Source organism: Staurois parvus, unplaced genomic scaffold (genome assembly GCF_062004578.1).
Source record: "Staurois parvus isolate SC_StPar_1 unplaced genomic scaffold, SC_StPar_1.0 ptg000225l, whole genome shotgun sequence".
NCBI classification, from domain to species: Eukaryota; Metazoa; Chordata; class Amphibia; order Anura; family Ranidae; genus Staurois; species Staurois parvus.
The window spans coordinates 4,278,635-4,306,073 of NW_028318021.1; the positions used below are offsets into that span (position 1 = coordinate 4,278,635).

A 27,439-nucleotide genomic window follows, 5' to 3' on the forward strand; every position below is an offset into this window, starting at 1 on the left:
AAGTCACTTACGAGTGACGGTCCATGCAATCACCAAGGGTTGGATATGACTGAATGGATAGATAGATGTGATCAATATGTTGTCCATGGCTCCTAAGGGTCACGGAAGCTCTTTTCAGCTATTTTAGACCTGTTCTTGTTCCAAAAATGCTATCCCTAACCTTGGAATCTTTGATCATTGACCTTCAAGTACCGTTGTTGTATGACACTTCCAGGTGTATTGGATAGCTCGTCCTCAGCCAGGCACTATGGTTCTATCCACTAGCTGCAACATCACTACTAGATATTCCAAATCCAATGGATAAAAGCTTGCTTTAATTTCCAATTCCACTTTATAATCAATGCAGTGGTAGGTATAAAATGTGCATTCCTGGCTGTATAACACAAAGGACATAAGGTTGAAAATGCATTTTCCTACTGGTAAGGCACATTATACTTTTTGGAGCATTGACAGAAGAGATTGCACGAGGCTGGAATCAAGCCAAACTCAGGTATGTAAATATATGTGGTGCTTTTTTTAAAATCTACCTCAATAAAATGATTTTCTTTACCCCAGTTCTCCCCCATCATTACGTCCAGAAATGAGAGACAGGAAAGAAGATTTATCAATTTATTGTGGTTGCAGTTTCATAATACATTGTTGAAAAAAAAACTTTTCTATGCGGCTGAAATGATCACAGATGACAGCTTTGCGGACAATACATGGCAGCTGTGCAGGCTGACATCCCACATGTAACCGAGTGCATTTGCATCTTGTAAGTAAAAGTCTGCATTATTAATAAGGAGTACAATTTTCAGCAAAGCAGTGATATTAACCTTCTGAATAGCAAAACAGTGTGATTCAATTTTTTTTTTTGTATATTACGATGATACAAACAAAATGGCATAAGAAGTACAGCATATTACCGATTAAATCACCACCTGGCTTAGAAACCCACACTGTCTGTAAAGTAAAAATTTTAATTTTTGCAGTGATGGTGCCAAGGTTTACTATATACATATACAATGAAACCTGCCTGTCAACATCTTTGGAATGGACTAAAAAAGACTAAAATAAAAAAAAAAATACATATATATTTAACTGAATATTGTAATTGCATTGGCAGGATGTTGAACTTTGCCATTGAAAAAAAATTTTTTATAAATTAATTACGGTCATCGTTAATTTTGTCATTTATATGCAAATTCAAACGAAGTTGGTAAGCCTCATGAAAGCTCAACTGAACTTTCAGTTTAAAATGGCTAAATATATAACAGCTGCATCAAAACACATGGTGTGCATGGAAAGCAGACACAGGCTTACAGCTTGTTTTTTTTAGAAGATAGCCACAGCCTGAGAAGAAAAACCTGTTCCTTGCCAGCATGGTATAGAGAAGGGCTTTATGTGTGGAAGCAGTGGTCTCCCTGCTGAGTCAAAGCTAGAGCTTTCTAATCAGTGAGGATCATGAGCATTGCTGACTGCAGAGCAATAGGTCTGACTTAGCAAGGGGTGCATCAGACCTCTGCAGAGGAACTGCTGCTTCCACACAGACAACAAGAGATCTTCTCTGCAGCAGGCTGGCAACATACAGACTTTTCTATTCAGGCTGTGGCTAAACAAAGTATGCTGTAAGTGCACACCTTTTGTTTTGATGCACCTAAAATGTGTCTGGCTATATTGAACTGAAAGTTCAGTTGGGTGTTAAAAATTATTTTTAGACTGATAATATGGGCTTACATTTTTTTTTCCTAATTTGGTGAATGACAAAATTATCCTAAACTAGAGTGAATTAATAAAAGCAGTGATAATGGCTATTATGTAAAAAAAAAAAAAAAAATCTCTAAATACTGTATATTCTAGCACATATAAAAAGCCTTTTGCGTTTAATAGTGCTGTAAAGTTTAAAGCTATTTGTGTTTAAAACTGCAGTTGTTGGACTATAACACTATACGGTCAACCATAAAAGTACCAAAAAGTTGACTAATACGGACCAAAATATTGGCTTTATTGTAACAAAGTGTAAAGGTTGATATTTAAAGTAGTTTTTTAAAGGAAAAAAAAATTATAATAAAAATAATAATTTGAGCTAATCAGTAATATCCTACCAGACAATGGTTGTTAACATAAACTATTAAACTGTTCTACTCTAAAGTGCAGCATAATTCTATTGGTGCATAGTCTCATGGGAACTGCCTTTCTAGATTAATCATGACTTTGTGGTATAATAAAGCAATACATATCAGTAGAAATATATTTGATTCACAGCTGCTTCTCTTAAAAGGATTCTCCAGATAGTCACAGATTTGCAATGGCTTCTGGCCAAGCTTTTTCCGGAAACTGGTATGGTAACTGGGTCTCATGTTTCAATGGTGCAATTAACAGAGTTTTCTGCTTTATGACTGCCCCTTTCACATGTCCATTGACTGAGTCAATCACAAAACAGCGAGGAAGTAGGAGAGGTAAACTGCCAATCGTACCATGGAAACTGTGGTCAGGGAACAACTTTTACATTTTGTTTCAAGAGGGAACTTGTGAAGTTCTGGAAATCTGCAGCTGACTGGACAATTCCTTTAAGATCTTGTGCAAAGGCAGTACTGTAGTCTCCTGAATGTCTAGCGGTTTGGAGGAGGGTGGGCATTAAATACAGTGCTAATATACATGGTTGTATTCAGCATAATGAGAAACACGTTTTTGGTAAGTAAACATAAATATAAAAAAAGGACAGTTTAGCACTTTATCTGAGTTGGTCTGGTTGCTTTGGAAAGCTTCCTATGGCTCCTTTTCAAATCTTAATCCTGCACAAGAAAAAGAGAACATGTTTAAAACATTAAAATGTAAAATATTACCTACTTTGGCGTAAAGGGTTTTTTTCGTTTAAAAAAAAAAAAATCCTAAATCTTCTAGGTGCCTGCATATAGTAACACAGAATATTCCACAAGCGGACACATTTCATTGTATGTATCCTTTTCTCTATGGATTAAACTTGCTGCAGAGAGGCAACATACTGTACATGATGGTGCTAAAAGTAATTATTATTATACAGGATTTATATAGCGCCAACAGTTTGCGCAGCACTTTACAAAATGAAGGTAGACATTACAGTTACAATACAATTTGTACAAGAGGGCCCTGCTCGTAATACTGAGGACCAGCTTAGTTCCATCACTAACATATACAGCGGCTGTGAGCACTGTATAAACTGTATGAAACCTCAGCTGAATGAATTTCTGAATGAATACAAGACTTTCTCTGATTGGCTGAACTGGAGAGGTGGGAGGATGATGTCATAATCTTAGCCTCAGCCAGTCAACGGAAGCTTTGTATTCATTTAGAACACAGCACTGTATAATGTATGTAGCTACATACACTTCATACAGTGCTGACAGCCGATGCATGTGTTATTGAAGGAAATAGTTCATTTGGACCAACTCAGCCCAAACAAACTCTTTAACCACATCCCCGCCGCCCTATAGCAGAAATACTGCTACAGGGCAGCAGGGATACGCAAAATCACATATATATATATATATATACGTGATTTTGCATTTCCAGGGCCACGGCTGTCAATCAGCGGGTCCCGACCGGTGATTACCTGCCCGCGCCCGGTGATTACCGAGGATCTCCAACGGGGAGGAGGGCTGCTTTGTTTACCAACAGTCCTCCTCCCTGTTGGCTCGGGCACACTAATCTGGATGGCTGTGCACAGCACAGCCATCCAGAACAGTGTGCTTTCAGTGAAGTACCAACACACCGCCCCTCCAGTAAAACACTCCCAGCACACAGTTAACCCTTTTATCGCCCCTCATGTTAACCCCTTCCTGCCCAGTGCCATTAATACAGTATCAGTGCTAGCACTGATCAATGTATTGGTGTCACTGGGGATGTCAGTGACACCAAGTCAATTCCCCCCAGTGTCAGAATGCCCGCCGCAGTCCCACAGTCCAGCTATAAGTCGCTGATGGCCACCATTACCAGTAAAAAAAAAAAAAAAAATTCCAGTATATATACCGACATTTGTAAATGCTACAACTTTCACGTAAACCAATTAATTTACACATATTGGGATTTTTTTTTAGCAAAGATATGTAGCAGAATACATTTTGGCCTGAATTTATGACAAAATTTTATGTTTTAAATTTTTTTACTGGACATGTTTAATAGCAAAAAGTAAAAAATATTGTTTTTTTCTCAAAATTGTCGGGCTTTTTTTTATAGCGCAAAAAATGCACAGGAGATCAAATACCACCAAAAGAAAGCCCAATTTGTGGGAAAAAAGGACGTACATTTCATTTGGGTGCAGCATTGCATGACCGCGCAACTCAGCGCTGTAACGCAAAAAATGGCCTGGTCAGGAAGGGGGGCAAATCCTCAGGAGGGCAAGTGGTTAAAGTGTAACTAAAACATGGAATTCTAGGAAACCCTAGAATCAATTGTAATATATTGCATCTTACTAGCCCTTATATATGGTGACAGTATATGTTTTGCATGCTTTTTTCACTTTATTTTCACTAGGTGTTCCTGCCAGTAACACACTTTCTGCCATAAGGCGACAACTCTCACTCTGTACAGTAGCTATGAAGCATTGTCACTCTATAACAAGGCTACAGAACAATTTCCCCTCTCCTCTTCTCTATGAGATAGAGGGCATGGGTTTTGTACTCCTTAGAGACAGTTAGGAACAACGTAACCAATAAGTGTCGCAAAGACAAAAGCACAGGAATTTATCAGCATGCAGGATCAACAGGTATTTTATTCTGCATGTATCGAACAGATATACCAAACATTTGCAGTGGTATATTTACCAGACCAAAATGGACCACTTAAGAGAATTTCATTGGTAGGGTTTACATCCCCTTTACACCTGAGAGCTCTTCGGCACAGATCGCAATACTTAAAAAGCCCATAAGATTCAAGGAACCATTTTCCAACCAAAACTAAACTAAAAATAAATTTAAAAAAGGTGGACTGACCTGAACTATTAAAAACCCAATTAAAGTCTGTACTGAAGTTTATCAATACATTAACTTAAGCACGACCAGGCTGCCCATGACCCGGCTGCTGAACCGGACGAATTTCAATTCATTTTTGGTCGGCTTAAGACGATGAAGATGAAGGCTGTAAATACAATACCTAACTTTGCCTGAATATATACTTTTTCAACTTCATCTGGGCTTTAAAAGAGAAGTATGGCTGAAGCTATTTTTGGCCAAACTTCACTTGTGGGCCACAAGAGTACAATACTTCTGTTCTCCTGTAACCCAGATTCAACTTATAGTGGGCTGTTGCCTATTATCAGCTGGCATCATAGAGCACCAAGCTCTGGATGGATCCTGAGAATATTGTTGGGATCTACCTCACTGCCTGATTGACAGCTGGCTCCACCTTTCAGAATGCAGTGGAGCCTCGGCCAGCAGTGCTTGCTGTCTCCAGTGCCTGGGAAGTGAGCGTTGAAGGGGCAGAGCGGAGAGCAGTAACTGCACTGCTCTTCACTAGAAGCAAACCAAGAACTGAGCAGTCAGCAATCATGTGATCTCTCAGTTCTCAGGTCTTAGATCTGATGTAGTACAGCTGCAAAATAACACCAATGCTTCAGCATTCAGTTGAGTATATATGTTTGTTTGTTTTTTAAGCCCATACTTCTCCTTAAAATATTTATTGTACAAGTTACATTATTAATAAGGTAATGTTAAATGATAAAGAAGTTTATATGAAAATCTAAGAAAAAAAAATATTACCCACCATTAGTGTCAGACTTTTTCCCTCCAGCTGTCACCTAAAAGGAAAACAAAGAAAAAAGGGATAAGGGACATGAAACAGATACAAACTGCCAAAGAGGGTTTGATCCATTAAAACTAAAGTAAAGAGTATAGAAAAAAATAAAGGGGCTACATTGCTGTCCATAGTGATCAATCAGAATAAAGTGTATGTAAATCCTAACAAACATAACTTATAGAATACACATGAGACATCCTCTGTTCGGGTCCCGCATTCTCATGAGGCTTTGTAGTTGCATTGAAATTGAACAGAAACACGTTGTGCTGAGCAAGTCCGTGGTGGTTGTAGAGGAGATTAACGCTGACTGGCGAGGGTGCCGTCACCATGTTTTGGAAGAGGATGTTTTGCTGATGGAGTAGCCGGACCTTGAGGTGGTTTATACTATCTTATGTGGGACCTTTCAGACACAGATGCACTTTTGATCTTTTTGATTTAGAGAGTCAATACACTCGTCAATACACTTGTAATCGTGTTTGATACAGCATGCGGTGGTGGATCACTGAGGTGGTGAATTATGTGAAAAGATATTGCAATCTGTGGATGTCACTTTGCCACTTTGGGACTTTTATAATTTTACACTGTATTTTATGGACTCATATGCCCATAGAGGGAGTCAGGGCATTCAAAAAATGAGCCAAAAAAACTAAAATGAGCCAAACTTTTTAGTTTCTTGGCTCATTTTTGCTCACTATTTTACCATTTCTTCACCCACGCACTTCTGAACATTTTTGTTATTGTTTACTCATGTTTTTTCCTTTTAGTATAGCTGTTTTTTAACTTTTTTTATTTTCACCTTTCGTGTCTACCATTTTGACGGTTTCTTCTTGCACTTCCTACTATATGCCCCTAGTGGATTTATCTGATCCTCCTCACAGCTTCCAGCCAGGACGGTTATTGCTGGGTGGTTGCCCTTTAGTCACCATCTATCTTTCCCGGTGGATCTCCAGCCCTTCATTTGATTTATATCAATTTTTGGCATGTATTGACTTTGTGGTAAGCATTTTTTTCCCTCAATGCACTAATGAACTGCTCTCTCTTTAGATCATATTTATTTGTATATTTGCAAGCTTTGTTATCTCCTGAAGAAGTGAATGCTACTTCACAAAACGTGTCAACATCTTTTGCAAGAGTTTGTCTTCTGTAACATACGGACAATGCAGATTGTGTATGCGCTATCATCTTTACTTCCTTATATATTATGAGCTTTATGCGTTTATGATGATTTATACATTAATTCTTTGACAGTTTTTAATGTCTTTTTTTCTAATAAAATGTGACTCTTTTTAACATATTTTGTATGCCTCATAAAGTCCCTTGGGCAATCTTTTCCTTAGTTGTATTTTATGGACTCACTCTTATGATTTTCTTTTGGTGTTGGTTATCTTGTTGAATCACGCAGCACTTTTATTTAAATCCTAACAATGGGCTTATCTTATTTGCTCCTTCTTAGTCTGTTAAATATATAACTGAAATAATTTTGTTATATCTCTTTGATAAGAGCAGAAAAAAACTTGTCGCTCATATCATGAATTCAGAGCTGTCTTATGTCCAGTGTTCCTTTGTTGTCCCAAAGAGAGCAAATAGCCCTCTCAGTCCTTATCTTGGGATTGCAGATTGATTAGTTTTTATGTGGTGGAGATGGGAGAGTAAGTGGGTCTGAGTACTTTGGCAGGAGAAAACTGGTCAGGGTGACACCATTCAGTCCACATAAACACTGTGGGGTTGATTTACTAAAACTGGAGAGTGCAAAATATGGTGCAGCTGTGCATAGTAGCCAATCAGCTTCTAACTTCAGCTTGTTCAACTAATCTTTGACAAAAAAATTGAAACTGATTGGTTTCTATGCAGAGCTGCACCAGATGTTGTACTCTCCAGTGTTTGTAAATCAACCCCTGTGTGTTGTCAACCCATAACCCATGTCTTAGAAGCCGAGTGTATTTTTGGCAGATCAATAGATATTTTTCTGTACTTGCAGGGTCTTTATATACAGGTGAAACTCGAAAAATTTGAATATTGTGCAAAAGTTAATTTATTTCAGAAATGCAACTTAAAAGGTGAAACTAATATATGAGATAGACTCATTACATGTAAAGCAAGATAGTTCAAGCCTTGATTTGTCATAATTGTGCTGATTATGGCTTACAGCTCATGAAAACCCCAAATCCACAATCTCAGAAAATTAGAATATTGTGAAAAGGTGCAATAATCTAGGCTCAAAGTGTCCCACTCTAATCAGCTAATTAAGCCATAACACCTGCAAAGGGTTCCTGAGCCTTTAAATGGTCTCTCAGTCTGGTTCAGTAGGAATCACAATCATGGGAAAAACTGACAGTTGTGCAGAAAACCATCATTGACACCCCCCATAAGGAGGGAAAGCCTCAAAAGGTAATTGCAAAAGAAGTTGGATGTTCCCAAAGTGCTGTATCAAAGCACATTAATAGAAAGTTATGTGGAAGGGAAAAGTATGGAAGAAAAAGGTGCACAAGCAGCAGGGATGACCGCAACCTGGAGAGGATTGTAAGGAAAAGGCCATTCAAAAGTGTTGGGGACTTTCACAAGGAGTGGACTGAGGCTGGAGTCAGTGCATCAAGAGCCTCCACACACAGATGGATCCTGGACATGGGCTTCAAATGTCGTATTCCTCTTGTCAAGCCGCTCCTGAACAACAAACAACGTCAGAAGCGTCTTACCTGGGCTAAAGAAAAACAGACCTGGTCTGTTGCTCAGTGGTCCAAAGTCCTCTTTTCTGATGAGTGCAACTTTTGCATCTCATTTGGAAACCAAGGACCCAGAGTATGGAAGAAGAATGGAGAGGCACACACTGCAAGATGCTTGAAGTCCAGTGTGAAGTTTCCACAGTCTGTGTTAATTTGGGGAGCCATATCATCTGCTGGTGTTGGTCCACTGTGCTTCATTAAGTCCAGGATCAACGCAGCCATCTACCAGGAGATTTTGGAGCACTTCATGCTTCCTTCCGCAGATGAGCTTTATGGGGATGCTGACTTCATTTTCCAGCAGGATTTGGCACCTGCCCACACTACCAAAAGCACCAAAACCTGGTTCAATGACCGTGCTTGATTGGCCCGCAAACTCGCCTGACCTGAACCCCATAGAGAATCTATGGGGCATTGCCAAGAGAAAGATGAGAGACAGGAGACCGAACAATGCAGAAGAGCTGAAGGCCACTATTGAAGCATCCTGGCCTTCCATAACACCTCAGCAGTGCCACAGGCTGATAGCTTCCATGCCACGCCGCATTGAGGCAGTAATTGCTGCAAAAGGGGCCCAAACCAAGTACTGAGTACATATGCATGCTTATACTTTTCAGAGGTCCGATATTGTTCTATGTACAATCCTTGTTTTATTGATTGCATGTAATATTCAAATTTTCTGAGATTGTGGATTTGGGGTTTTCATGAGCTGTAAGCCATAATCATCACAGTTATGACAAATCACGGCTTGAACTATCTTGCTTTGCATGTAATCAGTCTATCTCATATATTAGTTTCACCTTTTAAGTTGCATTACTGAAATAAATGAACTTTTGCACAATATTCTAATTTTTCGAATTTCACCTGTAGATAGAAAAATTGGAATATGTACATGTATTGCAAAAATGTGCTGCATATGTTTTTCTTTAATTTTGTCCAACACTTTAAAGATTGGACTTTAATATTAAAGCCATTTGACTTTGTGCTACTCCCTGCCCACTACACACCAAGGCCGGTTGGTATGTTGTGAGGAGCTCAAATTTCCCCTCTGAGTTTAGTGCCAAAAACAGACACTCAAAAATTGGCATATAACAAAGATGCTAACATGAAAGAAAGCCAAAGACTTTGTTAATTGATGGTTTGATCCTATAGCAGCAGCCCATACAGAATGTCAGTTATCAGTTCTAAGCTCAGGCCATGAGATGTCAACCTTCATGGGAACCATACAGCCTGAGTTGACATCTATGCCCTGATTGGGAGAGAATACAACTAAATTACAGCACACACAGCCCTCCTGAGAATGTATAACAACTTAACAGGAAAAGTTCACCTTTTGACAAAAAAATAATAAATGCACATATTTTTGTAGGTAAAAAAATTGTGCATTTATTAATTTTTGCTTTGGGAGCCTGTAAAGCATTGCAACAATGATCAGCGCTGTTTTTAAAAAGAGACAGCTTGTACGGGGAACTTCTCCCCCTACTGCTGTCACAGGGAGGGTGGGAATCGGGTAGTGGCTACAGCATTGTGAACATGTTACATGTTCAACTGTAAAAACGTGTGGAACAAGTGACATATTCCCAAAAGTGAACTTGTCCTTTAAAATTGTGGATTCTGATTTTTGCTGATTTCCTTTACTGGTTCTCTTTGAAGTATGTACACTTGGAAAGGAGTGCTGAGCTCACCTTGGATGGTGTGGAAGCCTTGTCTGTTTGCTGTCTCTCCCAGAGGTTCCTTTTACCAGATACATCTCCAGGTCTTAAATCCTGAAAACAAAAACATCATTTAAAAAGAAAAGCTTACAGAAAAAGTGTCGGAAAAGAGTATGACCATGTTTACCATATATTATTTCTGGTGGTCATATGATTTTACAACATCCTCAAGATTATAGCACAGGAGATTCTATACATATAGTTTTGTAGATCAAAAAGGCAACAGTACTTTTAAACATTGCTCTATTTGAATAAAAAATGCTGTAATGCTCTGACTGTCAAATTCTAATTCTCTGAATAGTTCTCTGAATGTTGTAATTCTCTGAATGATTACAGGATAGTCTTGTAAATACTCCAGTGATGCAGTGCTTTGTGAGCATTGTAACGCTCTTACTGGTTGTAGGTTGATGAAATGTATCAAAGCTGAAAAACAACAATGTAATCTATTGTAGCTTACCAATCCTTAGATGTGTTGATTGCATTAGTATTCTTTTTTCAGTTTTTTTCCCCTTGTTTTAACTTGGTGATCCTGCCAATGAGACACTTCCTGTTCCTTAGTTTCTACACTATCTATGGGGGCCTCCATGGTTGTCACCCAAGCTAGATTTCAAACATCAGAGCAGTCCTTTGTTTATCTCCATTACATAATTTATTGGTAAAATTAGTACTGTGATTTACACAATAAATAAAAGGTCCTTTATGCTTTCCTTTCAGCTCACAGGATGTATCAAAGAACTCTGCATTTGTGTCAAGAACAACTGGGATCTTCTGTACTTGCTGAAAATGTTCTTAGCCTGAAAAAATAAACGCAATGCAGCGACCACATCCAAGGACTGATAAGCTACAATATATTACATTTTTGTTTTCAGGTTTTATCTGATTCAATACAGCTTAGTGTAGGATAAAAAAGAACATTGGGGAACTGGAGAAAGTGCAGAGAAGAACAACAAAACTAATAAGAGGCATGGAGGAGCTAAGTTATGAGAGAAGATTAGCTGAACTGAATTTATTCTCTCTTGAGTAGGGGAGATTAAGGGGGAAGTTGATCACCATATATAAATACATCAGTGGTCCATATAGTGTACTTGGTGTAGAGTTATTCACTTTCAGGTCATTACAGAGGACATGGGTGTACTCTATGCCTGGAGGAGAAGAGATTTAATCTCCACATACGGAAAGGCTTCTTCACAGTAAGAGCTGCAAATTTGTGAAATAGACTCCCTCAAGAACTGGTTCTAGCCAGCTCAGTAGATTGTTTTTAAAAAGGTCTGGATTTTTTCCTAAATGTTCAAAATATGACTGGATATTAATATTAAGAGGTAATAGGGGTAGTAGATTCAAGGATTTTCCAATTGCCTCCCAGGAGATCTTAAAGGATTTTTTTTCCCCATTGGAGCATATTGGATCTCACTTTATTGGGTTTTTTGCCTACTTCTGGATCAACTGTGGGTATAGGATTGTGTATATGGGATTTTCAATACCTTTTTTCTATTGGTTGAACAAGACGGACTAGGGTCTTTTTTCAACCTCCCTAACTTAGTAAGTTTAGACCTAGAAAAGTTTTAATGCCTGGCTCCAAACCAATGTTAAAGTAAATTTATAGCCAAAATCTGTTCTTTTAGGTCTTTAGAGAGAAGAATTGCTGACCCCCCTCACCCACCCCCATAGCATTGTTTCTTTGCAGTTTGTGTGTAGTAAGGACAATTCACCCTCTGAATTTGTCCTTGTGACATTTGTCAAATCTAAATTTCCCCACTGTCACAGCAACAGGAGGGGAACTCATCCAGTGGAGATACTTGTTCTGGTGATAACTGTCTAAGGGGGAATTTCTTCTCACTTTTTAGACTTTCTGTGTTGTCTCTCCAAGACAGAAGGAGAAGGGAAATCTATCAAGTGAGACACAGACTGCAAGCTTGACAGGGATTTAAATGATTTCATAATTATTCCAAAACAAGAAAAAAGATAAATACACTGTTGAAATTTGTGGACATCCGTTCTGTTGCCTTCTAAAAGATCTGTACTATTATTACATCACATTTGAAATCATACATGTGGGAGGCAACAGTGTTTTATATGGCAGTTTTACAGCTTCCTGTGTCACCTGCCTAGTCACTGGATTAGAGATAAGCATCATCACCCTGATTAAGTCCTTTTTTTCCTCCCTCCTCCTCCTCTAAGCTGTCTGAACACTTCCATTCTAGCTCCCAGTGCCTGAAAACCAGCCTAGTGTAGTGCAATAAAGCTTTTGCAGTGCATGACCTACCAATCAGCCTGATTTAATCTGTGCTGGCATTATTTAAAAAAAGATATTTAGACTGGCTTCACATCTGTGTGTTGTGGTAAATATTCACTAAATTGTGCATAAAACCGCAATACAATAACACAGGAGAACACAATCGGTAGAACGCACCTTGCAAAACCAACCCAACGCTTGTGGAGGCCAATTGTGCATTGTGGAACCTTGAGAATGTAACGTTCATTTTTTGGGGCATTTTGGTGTGTTGGATGCTCATTCAGCATGGGTTAGTTGCCTAAATGCAACACACATTCCTGCATAAACTGCATTGTATAAATCAGTAGATTTGTTTGTTTACCTGCCGTTTTAAAATAAGAATTTGTGTTTGCTGTATTACTAACAATATTACCTTATCACCATAATGAAAAGATCATAATCCAAAAAGGAAAGAAGGAGGAAGGAGAGAAGACATCAGAGAGGAGATCTCTTCAGTAGGCTGATGGACAGACGAGTAAGGAAAGAAAATCAGCTGATCGAGAGCAAGAAAAAGATAAAAGCTGTTAAAATACAGACAAGAAACTGGGGAAAAAAAACAAAATAGGACTGATATATATTGTACATACTACAGGAAAAGGGGAAATCAGTGTATAAAAACAGACAGACAATCTAAGGTCTCATGCTCACGGCCGTATAAAGAGTGGTCCATACGGCATCCCAACTCATACAGACACCCGATTACATTCATATTATTTAAGATGTGTACTATGTATTCAGCGCCTGCACCACCACTGCTGGCAACACATTGTCCATGTTTACATATCCTCTGGAAAGAAAATTAGCAGCTGACAAGAGCAGACCTGCCACAAAGTGGTATATTACAAATCCTATGCAGAGTAATAATCACTAAATAAGTGAATACAAATAGTATTTATTTAGATCACATAGATCATAGAAAGGTTGACATTATATCATGGTGAACAGTTTTCAAACATAAAAATAGAATAAAAAAATAAAAACAAAAAACATTCTGCGTTCTCCACTTAGCTGCATGAATGACTAATGAGTCAGATCTGATAAGCAAAGACTACTTCTGTATTCATCAATGTAAAGTCTATGTAGAAAATCCAGATATAAATATATCTTCCATATCAAGATCTGTATCCTTCAATTCCTCTAATAAGGTAGTAAAGGCTTGTATAATGTGAATCCTGGAGAATAAATAAATGAACAATGAATACAAAAAATCCCTGAAATGACAATATGTCTGTCCTGAGCCTTCTGCTTCAAAATAATTCCTAAATGGCAACCAGGTGACTTTAAGAATACATTATGTAGAGTATTCGTTTATTACCTTTTTAGTGGATATTCATGTGGATAAAGAACTGTAGGTTCACAAGAGTATGGTCATGGCCAAGCGGCCGATATTCAAAAAATTGCAGTGGTTTAGCTTCTAGAATGAACAGAGATTTATTAATCACATGATTTAAGAAAAACATCAAAATGATGAGTGGCTGGAGTATATAATTACCATAATAGAAACCAAGACGCTTCCACTGATATGTTTAACATGAATATGTTTTCAGAGGTAGAAGAGAGGTATTTTCTCCTTTGAGTCAAAAAAATGGTTGTATAAGATAGGAAAGTCTTAATTGTGTATTAAAGCACTTAAACCGGCATGTGATTTGCCTAAAAATGGGCTTCAAAAATTTCTCGTTATATGAGAGCAAGTGCAGTTCCTTACAGGGATAGAAATATGTCCCGTATTGCATAAAAATACTAATGAGATAATATTCAATATTCACCTATAGAAGGCCCAAAAATTTCCTTGAATTCCCAATTGCGGCATGAGGTATCGCAACCCCATATCACTGATATTAGCAGAGTATGACTTATCTCTATTTAGAGGTACTTGCCACTGGTGGAAGTGAACTAAGCCACTTATATTTGTAAAAAACTCCTGGGAGTTGTATGTATTAGTGTTTTTCCGTTTTGCCTCATGTTTATCCAAGATGGAGACGCATGACTTGCTTCTTTACCCTCATGGACAACGCAGCATGGAAGGATGCAGGGCGTGATGATGTCACTACATTGACGCGTTTCATCCGCCAATGATCGTGGACTTCATCAGAACTGGGAGGGGACAGCTCATCCACTGCTTTTTATAGTGCATTATTTGCATACTTTCATCGCTATGTCGCCCTCTTATGTTGAAATGTCATCACTACAATGTTAGTCCAAATTTAATTAAAAATACATATGATTGACAGTGAACATCAGAAAATGGCCAGAATATTAAAATAAGCTTCAGATAGTGTTCTTACTTAGTCAGCTACTTCAGGTAACAATAAAGATGTGAGATTATTTAATTATTTATATTTACTATAACAATTAATTTTTCCAGAAATTCTTTAAATTTAAGACTTTTCTAACTTCTTTCCATTGTTGTCCAAATTTAGTTATGAACCTGACTGGTTCATTTTGTTGTTTAGATTGATATTGGTAATCAAGTCCTTTCTAGCTTTGCATGAGGCCTTATATTTTGCTTTTCTCAAAGTTCTATGGGAATAACCCCTTTCTCTAAATCTTTGATAAAGTTGCATTGTTTCCGTTTGGTATTGCACTTCATCCATACAATTCCTTTTAATCCTCATGAATTGACCTATTGGGATGCCTTGTATCAAAGTCTCAGGATGATGACTAGTGGCATGTAAAAGTGTAGTCGCTGCTGTTTCTTTTCTGAATGTCTTTGTTGTCAAAATATTCTCATGGATTGAGATGGAAAGATCTAAAAATGAGATCTCTTCATTATCAAAAATATATGTTCATTTTATATTTTTATCATTTAAATTCAAACCGATTAAAAAACGTAATTGTAATTGTTCGATCTCTCCCTCCCAAACCATCAAAATATCATCAATATATCTAAGCCACTGTATTACATATTTTTTAAACATAGGTGATGTATATACTAGATCTTTCTCCCATAATCCTAGATGGAGACAGGCATAAGCTGGGGCCCATGGGGCTCCCATAGATGTGCCACAGATTTGTTGATAAAATGTACCCAAAAATTGAAAAAAATTATGTGTTAGTAAAAATTCTAGAAGATCAAGGATCAGATCATTCTGAGCTCCCATTTCTGGAACGCTTATTTTAATATTTTGGCCATTTTCTAATGTTCACTGTCAATCATATGTATTTTTAATTAAATCTGGACTAACATTGTAGTGATGACATTTCAACACAAGAGGGCGAAATAGAGATGAAAGTATGCAAATAATGCACTATAAAAAGCAGTGGATGAGCTATCACTGGAAGCGTCTTGGTTTCTATTATGGTAATTATATACTCCAGCCACTCATCATTTTGATGTTTTTCTTAAATCATGTGATTAATAAATCTCTGTTCATTCTAGAAGCTAAACCATTGCAATTTTTTGAATATCGGCCGATTGGCCATGACCATACTCTGTGAACCTACAGTTCTTTATCCACATGAATATCCACTAAAAAGGTAATAAACGAATACTCTACATAATGTATTCTTAACCATTTCAATACCGTGCAATTTTACACCTTCCTGCCCAGGCCATTTTTCAGGTTTCAGCGCTCTCACACTTTGAATGACAATTGCGCGGTTATACAACATTGTACCCAAACTAAAATTTTATCATTTTCTTCACACAACTAGAGCTTTCTTTTGGTGGTATTTAATCACCGCTGGGGTTTTTATTTTTTGCTAAATTAACAAAAAAAGACCAAAAATTTTGAAAAAAAAACACATTTTTCTTTGTTTCTGTTATAAAAGTTTACAAAGAAATAATTGTTCTTCATAAATTTAGGCCGAGATGTATTCTTCTACATGTCTTTGGTGAAAATAACCCAAATTAGGATGTACTATTTAGTTTGTAGGAAAGTTATAGAGTTCACAAACTATGGTATAGATCTGAATATTGATCAATCCTGAAGTACTGACAGCCAATCTAATTTCTTGAGGTCCAAGAATGTCAGAATAGTACAGATATCCCCAAATGACCCCTTTTTGCAGAGTAGACAGTCCGACGTACTTCATAAGAGGCATGGCAAGTTTTTTGAAGTTGTATTTTTTTTGTCATAATTTTTCGGAAAATGAAAAAATTAAAAAAATTATTTTCACTATTTTTTTTTACATACTGTCACCAGTGCAGTAAAGCGTCATCATATAACTGGCATGGCGGTGAACAGGGACACTGACTGGTGACAGTATGAAAAAAAAAAAAATATATATATATATATTTTTTTTAATATTTTTAATTTTTTATTACATTTTTTAAAAAAAATTTTAAGATTTTTTTTTCATATTTTACTATGACCAAAGTAGTACAATGTTACCATAGTAACATTGTAATACTTTGGGGAAGTGATCAGTATTTTTTTTTTTTTTTTTTTTTACACAATTTGCTTATAGCAAAGAATTACTTTGCTATAAGCAAGCATTTACCTGAATGAAATCGATTCATTCAGCTTTTTTTTTTTTTTTTTTTTTTTGTGCTTAGCTGTGATTTGGTCACAGCTAATCACATGACATGTGCATGTGATTAGCTGTGATCATTCACAGCTAGGCACTAGTATACAATGGATGGCATGAATGAAGCCATCCATTGTATACAACTGTCATGTGACCTGCTGTGATTGGTCACAGCAGGTCAAATGGTACCAGCAAAGGGAGCCGGTACTCGGATCTGTCATTGGCCGTGTCCAAGGTGCACGGCCGGTGACAGATCGCGCTGCTGCGCCGCTCTGCATTAGCGCAAACTGCGCATGTGCGGGAGCACGCCAAATGGTGTGCACCCAGAATGCAGCAACACATTTGAAGCCGCCAAACGGCCATTGGCCGGGCGGCTAATGGTTAAAGTCACCTGGTTGCCAGTTAGGATTTATTTTGAAGCAGAAGGCTCAGGACAGACATATTGTCATTTCAGGGATTTTTTGTATTCATTGTTCATTTACTTATTCTCCAGGATTCACATTATACAAGCCTTTACTACCTTATTAGAGGAATTGAAGGATACAGATCTTGATATAGAAGATATATTTATATCTGGATTTTCTACATAGACTTTACATTGATGAATACAGAAGTAGTCTTTGCTTATCAGATCTGACTCATTAGTCATTCATGCAGCTAAGTGGAGAATGCAGAACGTTTTTTGTTTTTATTTTTTTTTATTTTATTTTTATGATTGAAAAATTTCTTGTTTGGGTTTACACTGCTAAATGCTATGGACCAAAACAGAGCTGTGAGAATCCACAGCCTACAACACTGTCAAGATGAAAGCCCAAAATGTAAAATTATCCCTTGCATTGGGGCTTTACCCACACTGAAAGGGTTAATTGCTTGTTTTGTCTAGGGGAGAGGAGAAGATCAAGTAAGTAAATCTTCTTTTATTGTCTCCTAAACCTAAAGGAGCAATTAACCTTGCAGTATAGGCACAGCCCCACTACTTAGATGTAAGGCACCTTCCACACAAGAAGGGCTCCACTAGGAGTCCACTTGCTCAGTGGAGTATCTGTCCACAGATCCCTGCCGTGCAGACGGATGACTGCTCCATGTCCGCTCCACTTATGCAGAGCAGACACAGACCACTCTCCTCTATACACTGGACTGCCACCTGATCCGTCCAGACACCTGTTTTTAGCAAACTGGATCAGATTGGATGTAGGCTGGTGTAAAGAGACACATGCCCATTTACACCCACTGCTCCATAGAGGAGAATGCAGGGTCCGATCGGGTACACTTGAAAAACTGACAGCTTGTGTGAAAGGGGCCAGACCACAATATACAGTATTTCTCATTTTTTATTTTGCCCATAGTTCCACATTAAAGTTCAGAAAAATTGCAACTGACATACCATAATTTTTTTGTGACAGCCTTGGCATTTATGGCACAAGCTTTTTGTTTAAGGGAACTGTATATTAAAAAATACAAAAGAAATACGCCCTCAGTGGACAGAAATGGATTAAATAAAACTTTGGTCTGAAATGTATTTAAAGTGGTTGTAAAGGCTTTTTACCTTCATGCATTCTACACATGAAGGTAAAAAGGCTTCAGTGTGCAAATCCCCCGCAGCCCCCCTAATACTTACCTGAGCCTGATCTTCATCCAGCGCTGTGTACGGGAACCTCATCTCTCCCTGGTCTCTCTCTCCACAGGGACAGGACTGAGCTAGATTCTGTGTGTCCCATAAACACACACAGCTGGCTCTGGAGTGAGCAAACATTAGTGCCCCAGAGCAAGCAGCTTGTGCTGGGGTCACTCAGCAAGGGGGAGGGGCGACAAACACCAACCCTGGGGGACCTGTAAAGAGGAGGATCGGGGCTGCTCTGTGCAAAACCATATAACATGTTTGCTATTTAAAAAAAAAAGAAAAAAACCCTTTAAAACCGCTTTAAGCTATATTGATCACCCGCTGCACAGGTCTTCTCACCTGTTGGTCATTAAGTTCTCATCCTCTTACATTTGTCAAATGCACTGTTATATTACAACAAACTCACATCAGGAGGCAAATAGTGGTTATGGCATGACATTGCTATCTATGAAGAGAAGAAAGAGGGCAACTAAAAGCATGGAGGCTGTAGTGGGAACAGATTACATGCAGCACGTTGATTTTGTCTTTGATTCCCCCAAAGCTTCATCGCAGTACATGTTCTGTTACTGCCAGGGCTCTTAAATACTCTCTCTTCACTGTTAGCAACACAACCCCTTTAATGGTACACATTGAAAAGGGACAAGTGATCTTCGACTTACTGCAGGCTTTGCTGAGGGCGTCTTGTTGGTCTCTGGAGTTTTAGTTAGCCATTCATTAATACGACTGGAAACACCCACTTTTAATCCCGCCGTTTCCTGAAACCATAAAGAACAGTATATCAATTTTGGACTCAATAGTAATCATTTCTAACTGAATAAAAACACAAATTATATCCTGTACATGATTGTGTTGGACATCCCATTCCAAAACCATGGGGATTAGTACGGAGTTGCCCCCATTCCCCTTTAATAGCTATAACAGTCTCTGAACTTCTAGGAAGTCTTTCCCCAAGATTTTAGAGTGTCTCTGTAGAACTGTATGCCCATTCAGTCAAACATTGTTCAGTAGAGTTGAGGTCAGGTCTCTGTGCAGGACACTTGAGGTCCTTCACACCAAAATGTCTTTATGAAGCTGGCTTTATGCATAGGAGTAATGTTGGAACAGAAATAGGGCTTTTACCAAATTGTTGCTACAAGGTTGGAAGTGCTCAATTGTCTAAAATGTCCTTGTATGTTGTAGTCTTACCAGTACTCCTCGCGGGAAACACCTGAACTACACCACTGGAAGGGTGTCCTCATACATATAGCCATATAGTATATATAGTGTGTGTGTATACTGTATATAATATATATGTAGATAGATAGATAGATAGATAGATAGATAGATAGATAGATAGATAGACAGAAAGATGCACAGGAGGGAGAAAAAAATTAAATAAAATTGACCTGAATTCATTACAGATTCCCTGTATTTTACACAGTGTACATACCTTGTTTGGTGACGTTACACCCCCCGGGGATGAGAAAACGTTGCCTTTCTCCCACATACTTTTGATATTACGAACACCTTCTGCTGGCAGTGGCAGGTCCGATGGAGCAGCTTTGGCAGGTTTGGCACTTTTGTTGTTCTGGAAATTGAATGCATGAAAAATTATTACAGATAGTTTAAGCTGACTCTTTTGCTCTGACATCCAGAACATTGTATATAACATGGGATCAGTTTCATAAAGGGGTTAAAGAGAATTATTACCATTTTTTTAGAACATTGCTTTAAATATTCATAATAAAGTCAACATTTAATTCCTTCCCTTTCTATTAATATGGTATTAACACAGTAAAATCAGATGTCAAATAGTGAGCCTATTTTAAGGAAGGGTCCATCCATATTGGGGTCAAATAGCGTTTGTGTGTATGCATGTACGTATGCAATATATATTGTTTGATAGCATGCCTGGTTTTTCAAGGTTTTTCTTAAAACCTACCATAGACTCTAGGGGGTTTATTTACTAAAGTTGGAGTGTGAAAAATCAGGCTCCCTTCTGCATAGAAATCAATCTGCTTCCAGGTTTTATTGCCAAAGCTTAATTGAACAAGCTGAGGTTGGAAGCTGAATGGTTTCTATGCAAAAGTGCACCTGATTTTGAGCTCTCCAACTTTAGTAAATAAACCCCTAGGTGTCATTGTTTCCTTAATAATGGACAACTAACTAACATCAGCCAAAAACAATTTTGTGGCAGCATGGTGGTGGTCTACATGCTGTGCTGTTACATACAAGAGCCTGCTGGCATTGCTGTGTTGCTTGGAGTGTGCCCAATCAGTGCTCCCAGTAATGTGACCGTGTTGTCACTGACAGCTCCCGGTCACCTAGCAAGGATCGAGAGCTGATAGGATTGGCTCCCAATCACATGATCACTGTGACAAGTAATCACATGACCAGGAAAGCCCAGGAAATTCCTTAAATTAAACGTCATTCAATGGCTCCCACAGTAGGAAGGGGTTATTAGGTAGTCATTATAGGATCTCTAAAGGACTATGCTGATGAGGTCTCTCTGTAGAAATCATGAGTCTACATACCTTCTGTACTCATTATGAGGGGCTCCCACTCTTCCTGCTGAAAATATTTATTTAGCATTATGAAGAAGGAAACAGGAGTAGATGAAACAGACAAAACTCTCAGGTGGACAGGAGCAGAGCCAGGAATTATGGCGGGGAGATCTTGCTTATGGAGTGTCCAAGACACCTGAGAAGTCAAGGTCTGAGAGAGAGCCCACCAAGCGCCACCTAGAACTAAAATACCATTTTTTGTGGACTGACACTTTAATTCTCACAATATATTATACCATACTTACTCCAATTGCACTGGTGTATTGCTCAAGTCGGCTGTCAATCTTGGACACTACAGCTGGTTGTGAAGCCTTAACACTGTAGAATAAAATTGTTAGTTAGAAAATGAAAAATGTAACCTATAAAATGATTCCACATTTCTGATACTGAGCACATACGGCAGTCATTCTACAAAGCAAACACTTGCATTGTTAGGTTCAAACCCTCCTGTGCTATCCTGCTAGGAAGCTGTCATTGTGGACAGCCAATCATAAGCAGCAGAGGCAATTCCCCATACATATACAGAGGAAGGTAGAGGAATATGTGTGGCTGTGGTGCAGGCTCATGAACAGCTTATGACTGGCTGTTTGCAGTATTCCTGGCTGAATAGCTCAGGAAGGTTCTGACTCACTTCCGAACATGCCTGAATTCATCCCTGCTGGTCATTCACATACAGTATGTCTCCATTCACAAAATATATTGGTCAGATTATTTAATTTGATGATTTACAAGAAAACAATGGACAGTATATAATTTGACTTTTATTTTCATATGACCTAAAGTAGACGTAAGCCCTTATGGGATAACGCTTCATTTTCAAAAGCACTGTGTATCATAAACAGTTTCCAGGTTTATTACATTTCAGTGATGCTGACCTTTTTCAGCCTTTTTCAGCCACTTCCTATCTAAACTGCATACACACCATTTCTCTGGACCAGCCTCCTGAAAGTGACAACAGTGGACCACAACTGTGCAATATGTGTCAGCACAGCAGCTTTTTACCATCAAAAGGCACATGTAACAGGGTGACAATACAGGAAGGCAGCATGGCATTTCTGAAACGGTACTTGCCTTGGAATATTGGTGTGGTATATTATTTTAATGAAAAACTCTGTATTTTAAAAGATTGAAAACAACTTCAATATGCATTAAAGTGCATGTCAAGACTTTTGGGGTCTTTTTGATAACGTGATAAGGGCTTGGTCCCTTTAAAGGTTTTTGCTATCTGTCCTGCTGGAGAGATTGACCCTTTTTTGTACCCTGGTGACCGCTGTCATTGAAACAAAAAGTGAGGGGAAATCCATAAATGTCAGAGTTGTCACCAGAGCAAGAAGTGAGGAAAAATCCTTCATTGGGGTCACATGTTCCTTTCAACAACTCTCTAAGATGGGAATTTGTTAAAGGTTCCTCTGATTTGCATCTCCAGAACACAAAGTAAAGGGAAATCCCCCAAAGGACACAGAGGCAGCAAAAAATACCCTGATAGGTTTTAAGCTCCTATTTAAATCAAGAAAAAATAAAACTTTTGGCTTTACATTTGTTTAACGACTTAAGCTACAGAAGATTTTTCCCCCTTCATGACCAGGCCATTTTTTTTGCTATACGGCACTTCACTACTTTAACTGATAATTAGGGTAATGTCATGCAATGCTGTACCCAAACGACATTTGTATAATTTTTTCATACAAAAAGAGCTTTCTTTTGGTGGTATTTGATCACCACTTTTTTTTTATTTTTTGCACTACAAACAAACAAAAAAAAATGTGTACTTTCTGCTATAAATCACATCCAATAAAAATTTAAAAAAAAATCTAATTTCTTCATATATTTTGGCCAAAATGTATTCTGCTACATGTCTCTGATAAAAAAAAAATCCCAATAAGTGTATATTGATTGGTTTGCGTGAACGTTATACAGTAATGTCTCCAAACTATAGTATACTGTATATACTGGAATTTTTATTTATTTATTTTATACTACTAATGGCGCGGTGATCAGCGACTTATAACGGGACTGCAATAGTATGACGGGTAATCTGACACTAACTGATGCTGGGGGGAACTAACTGCCACTGACATCACCAGTGACACTAATACAGTGATACGTGCTAATAATATACACTGTCACTGTACTAATGACACTGGCTGGAAAGGGGTTAACGTTTAGGACAATCAGAGGGTAAATAGGTGCTTACCAATGTGTAATGCGTATTATGTGCTGCTTTTTACTAAGAGATCTGTTTCTTATCCTTGCTTTACCCTGATGACCAATGTCCGTGCCCTAAGTCCAGAAGCAGGCAGCGACATACCCAGGGGCAGACTGACCATTTAGAAACTCGGGCACCGCCCAAAGGGCCCTGGGTCAGTAGGGGGCCCCATGAGATGCCCTTGGTACCTTTTTCATAAGCTTTTTTGAGTTTGGACACAGGGGCCCCATGATCCCATATTGCCCGGGGGCCCCATGAGTTGTCAGTCCGCCCCTGGACATACCAGTATGTTGCATTACCTGCATAGGCCGCCCATCACAGTATATTGTGGGCAGGCAGTCCGCAAGTGGTTTACATGTTAAAACTTAAATCGAGATTTAAATGATTGAGTTTCGATCTACTTTAATCGTATCTATAACCTACGGTACAGTTTGGTCGTTTTTACATGTCTGCATTGTTTGAACATAGAGCGGAATTCCCCTTTAATGTCTAGACAGTCTGTCTATGCAGGAAAATGTGCGCTCACACTTGCACAGGAAATATCTCTGCTTAAAAATCAACATATAAATTCTAAATAAGTTTTTAATAGCCAGTAAATCTGTTGTCTAAACTATGTAAACTAAATCCATATGATGCGGAAGAACACCTGCCTGTAAAATTACAGACAACAAACGTTTTATTTCTTTACATGTTCCTGCAAAGTTTGTAAGAGATCTGTCACTTGGACATACCATCTGCTATGATCTCACACTAATATTTATATAAAGTGTGACCAGTTCAGGTGTTGCTGCTTTTCTGGGAAGGGGAAAAGACTGCCCTCTGGTGTTGACATTGTAGAATGACAGCCGAAGACAGACAAGGGCAGCAATTGAGCGGTTCCAGGAAAATGCAGACTAATGAACATTAGTCTCCCACTTCCTCTGACTACTAACATCGCCGATAACATCACAAATTACAGAAGGCTGTTTGAGGGTCTGGGAAGTGCACATACTGCTTTAATCATGAAAAACAGCTTTTGTTTTAGGGAACTTGTCACTTTTTAATGAGTTCTTGACTGAGAACAGAATCGACTCTGTTAGGAGATGGAAACGGAGGAAGTTGATGGAAAGCTGCAGAACAATTAAAGTGGAGATCGCAAACAAAACTGGAGATTTTCAGCAGTGGCGCATTGGGAACGTCATCTGTTAATGCTAAGGAATTTTAAGTCACTTGAAGTGGAACTGAACTCAGAAAGTGAAGATATGCTATGTTATAGGGAAAAGTTATGTATGTAAGATCAAACCGAGCAAATCCCCAAACAACTGAAGTCACAAAGCTGTAAATATATAAGAGGATATCGTCTCTTAAAAGGCTAATTTAAATGGATACTGGGTCTTCTTAGGGCTCATAGATAATGTATGATATTTAGGTTAATTTGACCACAAAGCACGGTTTCTTACATGTATTTATGAGTATTGTACTCTGTATTTTCAATCAATTTTTTTTTCAAATTTTGATCGCCCTTCAGAGGGGTGAGGGTCTTCATTGGGCATATGTATACATTTATTTAATTTAACTATTGCAGTGTTTTATTTTCAATCTTTGATCATTTTTCAGAGGTGTGAAAGTTTCCATAGTGCTCATAAAGTTTTAAGGGTTCATCCATAGGGAAAAGTTAAAACTGTTAAAGAATAATTCCATGCATGGTATATTTTTACATAGTTACATTGGTCCACCTTGGAACAATGAAACTATATATATTGTGACAGGATGAACGGCGAGGTGATAGAGGGACGCTATGTGTCACCTCGCATATGCTCATACCTGACCGTTTAGGTGGAGTCCACTCCGGGTTTTCGGGGCCACAGTTAAGCAGGTGGGTCCGGACCAGAGTTTGGGCTCCACTGATGACCACCAACAGGTGGTATAAATAAGGCAGGGCTGGAGCAAGGAGTTGCTCGTGGCCTGGGACTCAGAGAGGTGTTCTGAGAGAGCTGTGTGTATGGACTATACCTGCAAGAAAAGGTTTGTTGTTACTTTGTTTTGGTGACAGGGAGAAGCCCTTCACCTCTGAGAGAGGAATCATCTGCTGTTTAGTTAGTGCCTGGATGGCAAGGGTTTATTTTGATGTTTTGTTTATTTTGATATTTCTTGCAAACCTTTTTAATAAAACTGACATCCAGTCAGATTTTGACGAAAGCCTGCTGTGCGGTCTACCTTTGTCCCAGGGAAGGAGATCCCCCACCTGAGCTAACCCCACATATGGTGGAGGATGCGGGCACTTCCTGAGCAAGTGGGAAGATGGAGGAAATAATAAGAGCCTTGCTGCAGGCCAATGCAGCACAACGGGAGACAAATCGCCAGTTTGCGGAGGCCCAAGAAGCAGACCGAGAGCTCCTTAAGCAGGTGGCCCAACACCTATTAGAATTAAAGAAGGAATCTGCAGATCCACTGCCAGTGGAGCAGAAAATGGCGCGGGCCAGCTATGTTTTGCAGAAGATGACACCTGCGGATGATGTGGAGGCCTATCTCACAACTTTTGAAAGGGTTGCTGTTCGGGAAGGATGGAAAAAGGAGCAATGGGCAGGACTGCTTGCACCATTTTTGACAGGTGAATCCCAAAAAGCCTATTATGACCTGGAACCAGGGGATGCCCAGGACTATGAGAAACTGAAGGCTGAGGTCCTTGCACGCCTGGGTGTCACCATTGCAGTCCGGGCTCAGCGGGTGCATCAGTGGCATTTTAGGGCTGACAAACCACCCAGATCTCAGATGTTCGATTTGATACATCTCTCCAAAAAGTGGCTCCAGCCAGAGGTATTGGCAGGCCCTCAGATTGTGGAGCGTGTGGTCATGGACCAATATTTGCATGCACTCCCTGCCACTTTGAGGAAGTGGGTCGGCCGTGGAGACCCTAAATCTGCAAACGAGCTGGTGGACCTGGTGGAGAGATATGCAGCCGCTGAGGACTTTCTTCATTCACCTGGGCCGTACCCCAAGGTCACTAGGGGTGGAAAACTATCCGGAGGATCCGGTAAGACTGTTCCATGGGCCAAAGGCTCAGAAAAAAATAAGACTATTGTGTCAGATAATGAGACTGTAGGCTTAGGACCTAGAGACTGGCCAAATAGGTCAGGAAGGTCCCCAAAGCCATTTAGAGGTCTAAGCACTGAACATATAATCTGTTATCGTTGTCATGCGTTAGGTCATATTGCTGCAAACTGTCCTTTAAATGATGAACCTATGCAATGTGAAAATGCTTATTTAGGAAAACGCATGTCTCTGTTTGCACAGGTGGTATGTACTGCAGCATGTCAGAAACGCATGGAAAAGCAAATGTGTGTGATTGCCATTGATGAAAAGCCAGTAACTGCTCTGCTAGACTCGGGTAGTGTTGTGACCTTAGTTAAAAGTGATTTGGTAAACCCTGCAAGCTTACACCCTAGCATGATTGGGGTTATTTGTATTCATGGTGATACACGTAATTACCAGACTGCTCTGGTGGAGATTGGTACTCCCTGGGGCCCTGTGACCCATTCTGTGGGGGTGGTGCCCTCTCTGCTTCATGAAGCCATAGTGGGGAGAGATTTTCCCCATTTCTGGAAGTTATGGGATAAGGAGGGGAGTCAGGAAGACCGAGCTCCCCCTGCTGGGGAAACGCCGGAAACTCCTGAACTCACTCCTGACCCCTTTGACGGCAAGGTGGAAGGGGAAACTGTTGGTGTGTCCAAGGAAGGAGTAGATCTTTTCCCTTTCTCTGTAATGGCTGGGGAGCAGGAGGAGTTGGATCCAACCCCAGACATTGAGGATATAGAACAAGAGATGATCGCTGGCTCTAGTGAGAGTGGACAGAATGTGGTGCCTGACCTAGAGGTCAGAAAAGAGGATTTTTGTACGGAACAACTGAGAGATTCCACACTTAATAGAGCCCGTGAAAACATTAAAATGATTGATGGGGAACCAGTTGAAATCGATGTAGCGGTGTCTTTTCCCTACATGGCTCTTAACAATAACTTGCTGTATCAAGTGGTAAAGCAAGGGGAGGAGGTGGTAGAACAGTTAGTGGTCCCCAAACCCTTTCGCCGGATGGTACTGGATTTAGCCCATGGGCATATAATGGGTGGACACCTGGGTGTAGAGAAAACAAAGGAGAGAATAACCCAGAGATTCT

The 27,439-nt window shown here is 39.2% G+C and overlaps 1 protein-coding gene across 6 annotated transcripts in view; it reads right to left on the reverse strand.

Annotated features, from left to right (window-relative positions):
- Window positions 1-595: 595 nt before the first annotated feature.
- Window positions 596-27,439, reverse strand: part of CALD1 (caldesmon 1) — a 229,284-nt gene continuing 202,440 nt past the window's right edge. For 5 of the 6 annotated variants that reach the window (XM_089679490.1, XM_089679491.1, XM_089679496.1 and 2 more), the window contains 6 exons: window positions 21,329-21,401; window positions 19,970-20,107; window positions 19,200-19,295; window positions 10,151-10,231; window positions 5,719-5,752; window positions 596-2,774 (listed from right to left, as the gene is read on the reverse strand). In XM_089679490.1, the coding sequence (XP_089535616.1) occupies window positions 2,749-2,774; window positions 5,719-5,752; window positions 10,151-10,231; window positions 19,200-19,295; window positions 19,970-20,107; window positions 21,329-21,401 (448 nt within the window). In that variant the 3' untranslated portion in view covers window positions 596-2,748. Of the gene's footprint in view, window positions 2,775-5,718; window positions 5,753-10,150; window positions 10,232-12,800; window positions 12,943-19,199; window positions 19,296-19,969; window positions 20,108-21,328; window positions 21,402-27,439 lie in introns of those variants that run through there. The other variant, XM_089679495.1, reaches the window with a different exon arrangement.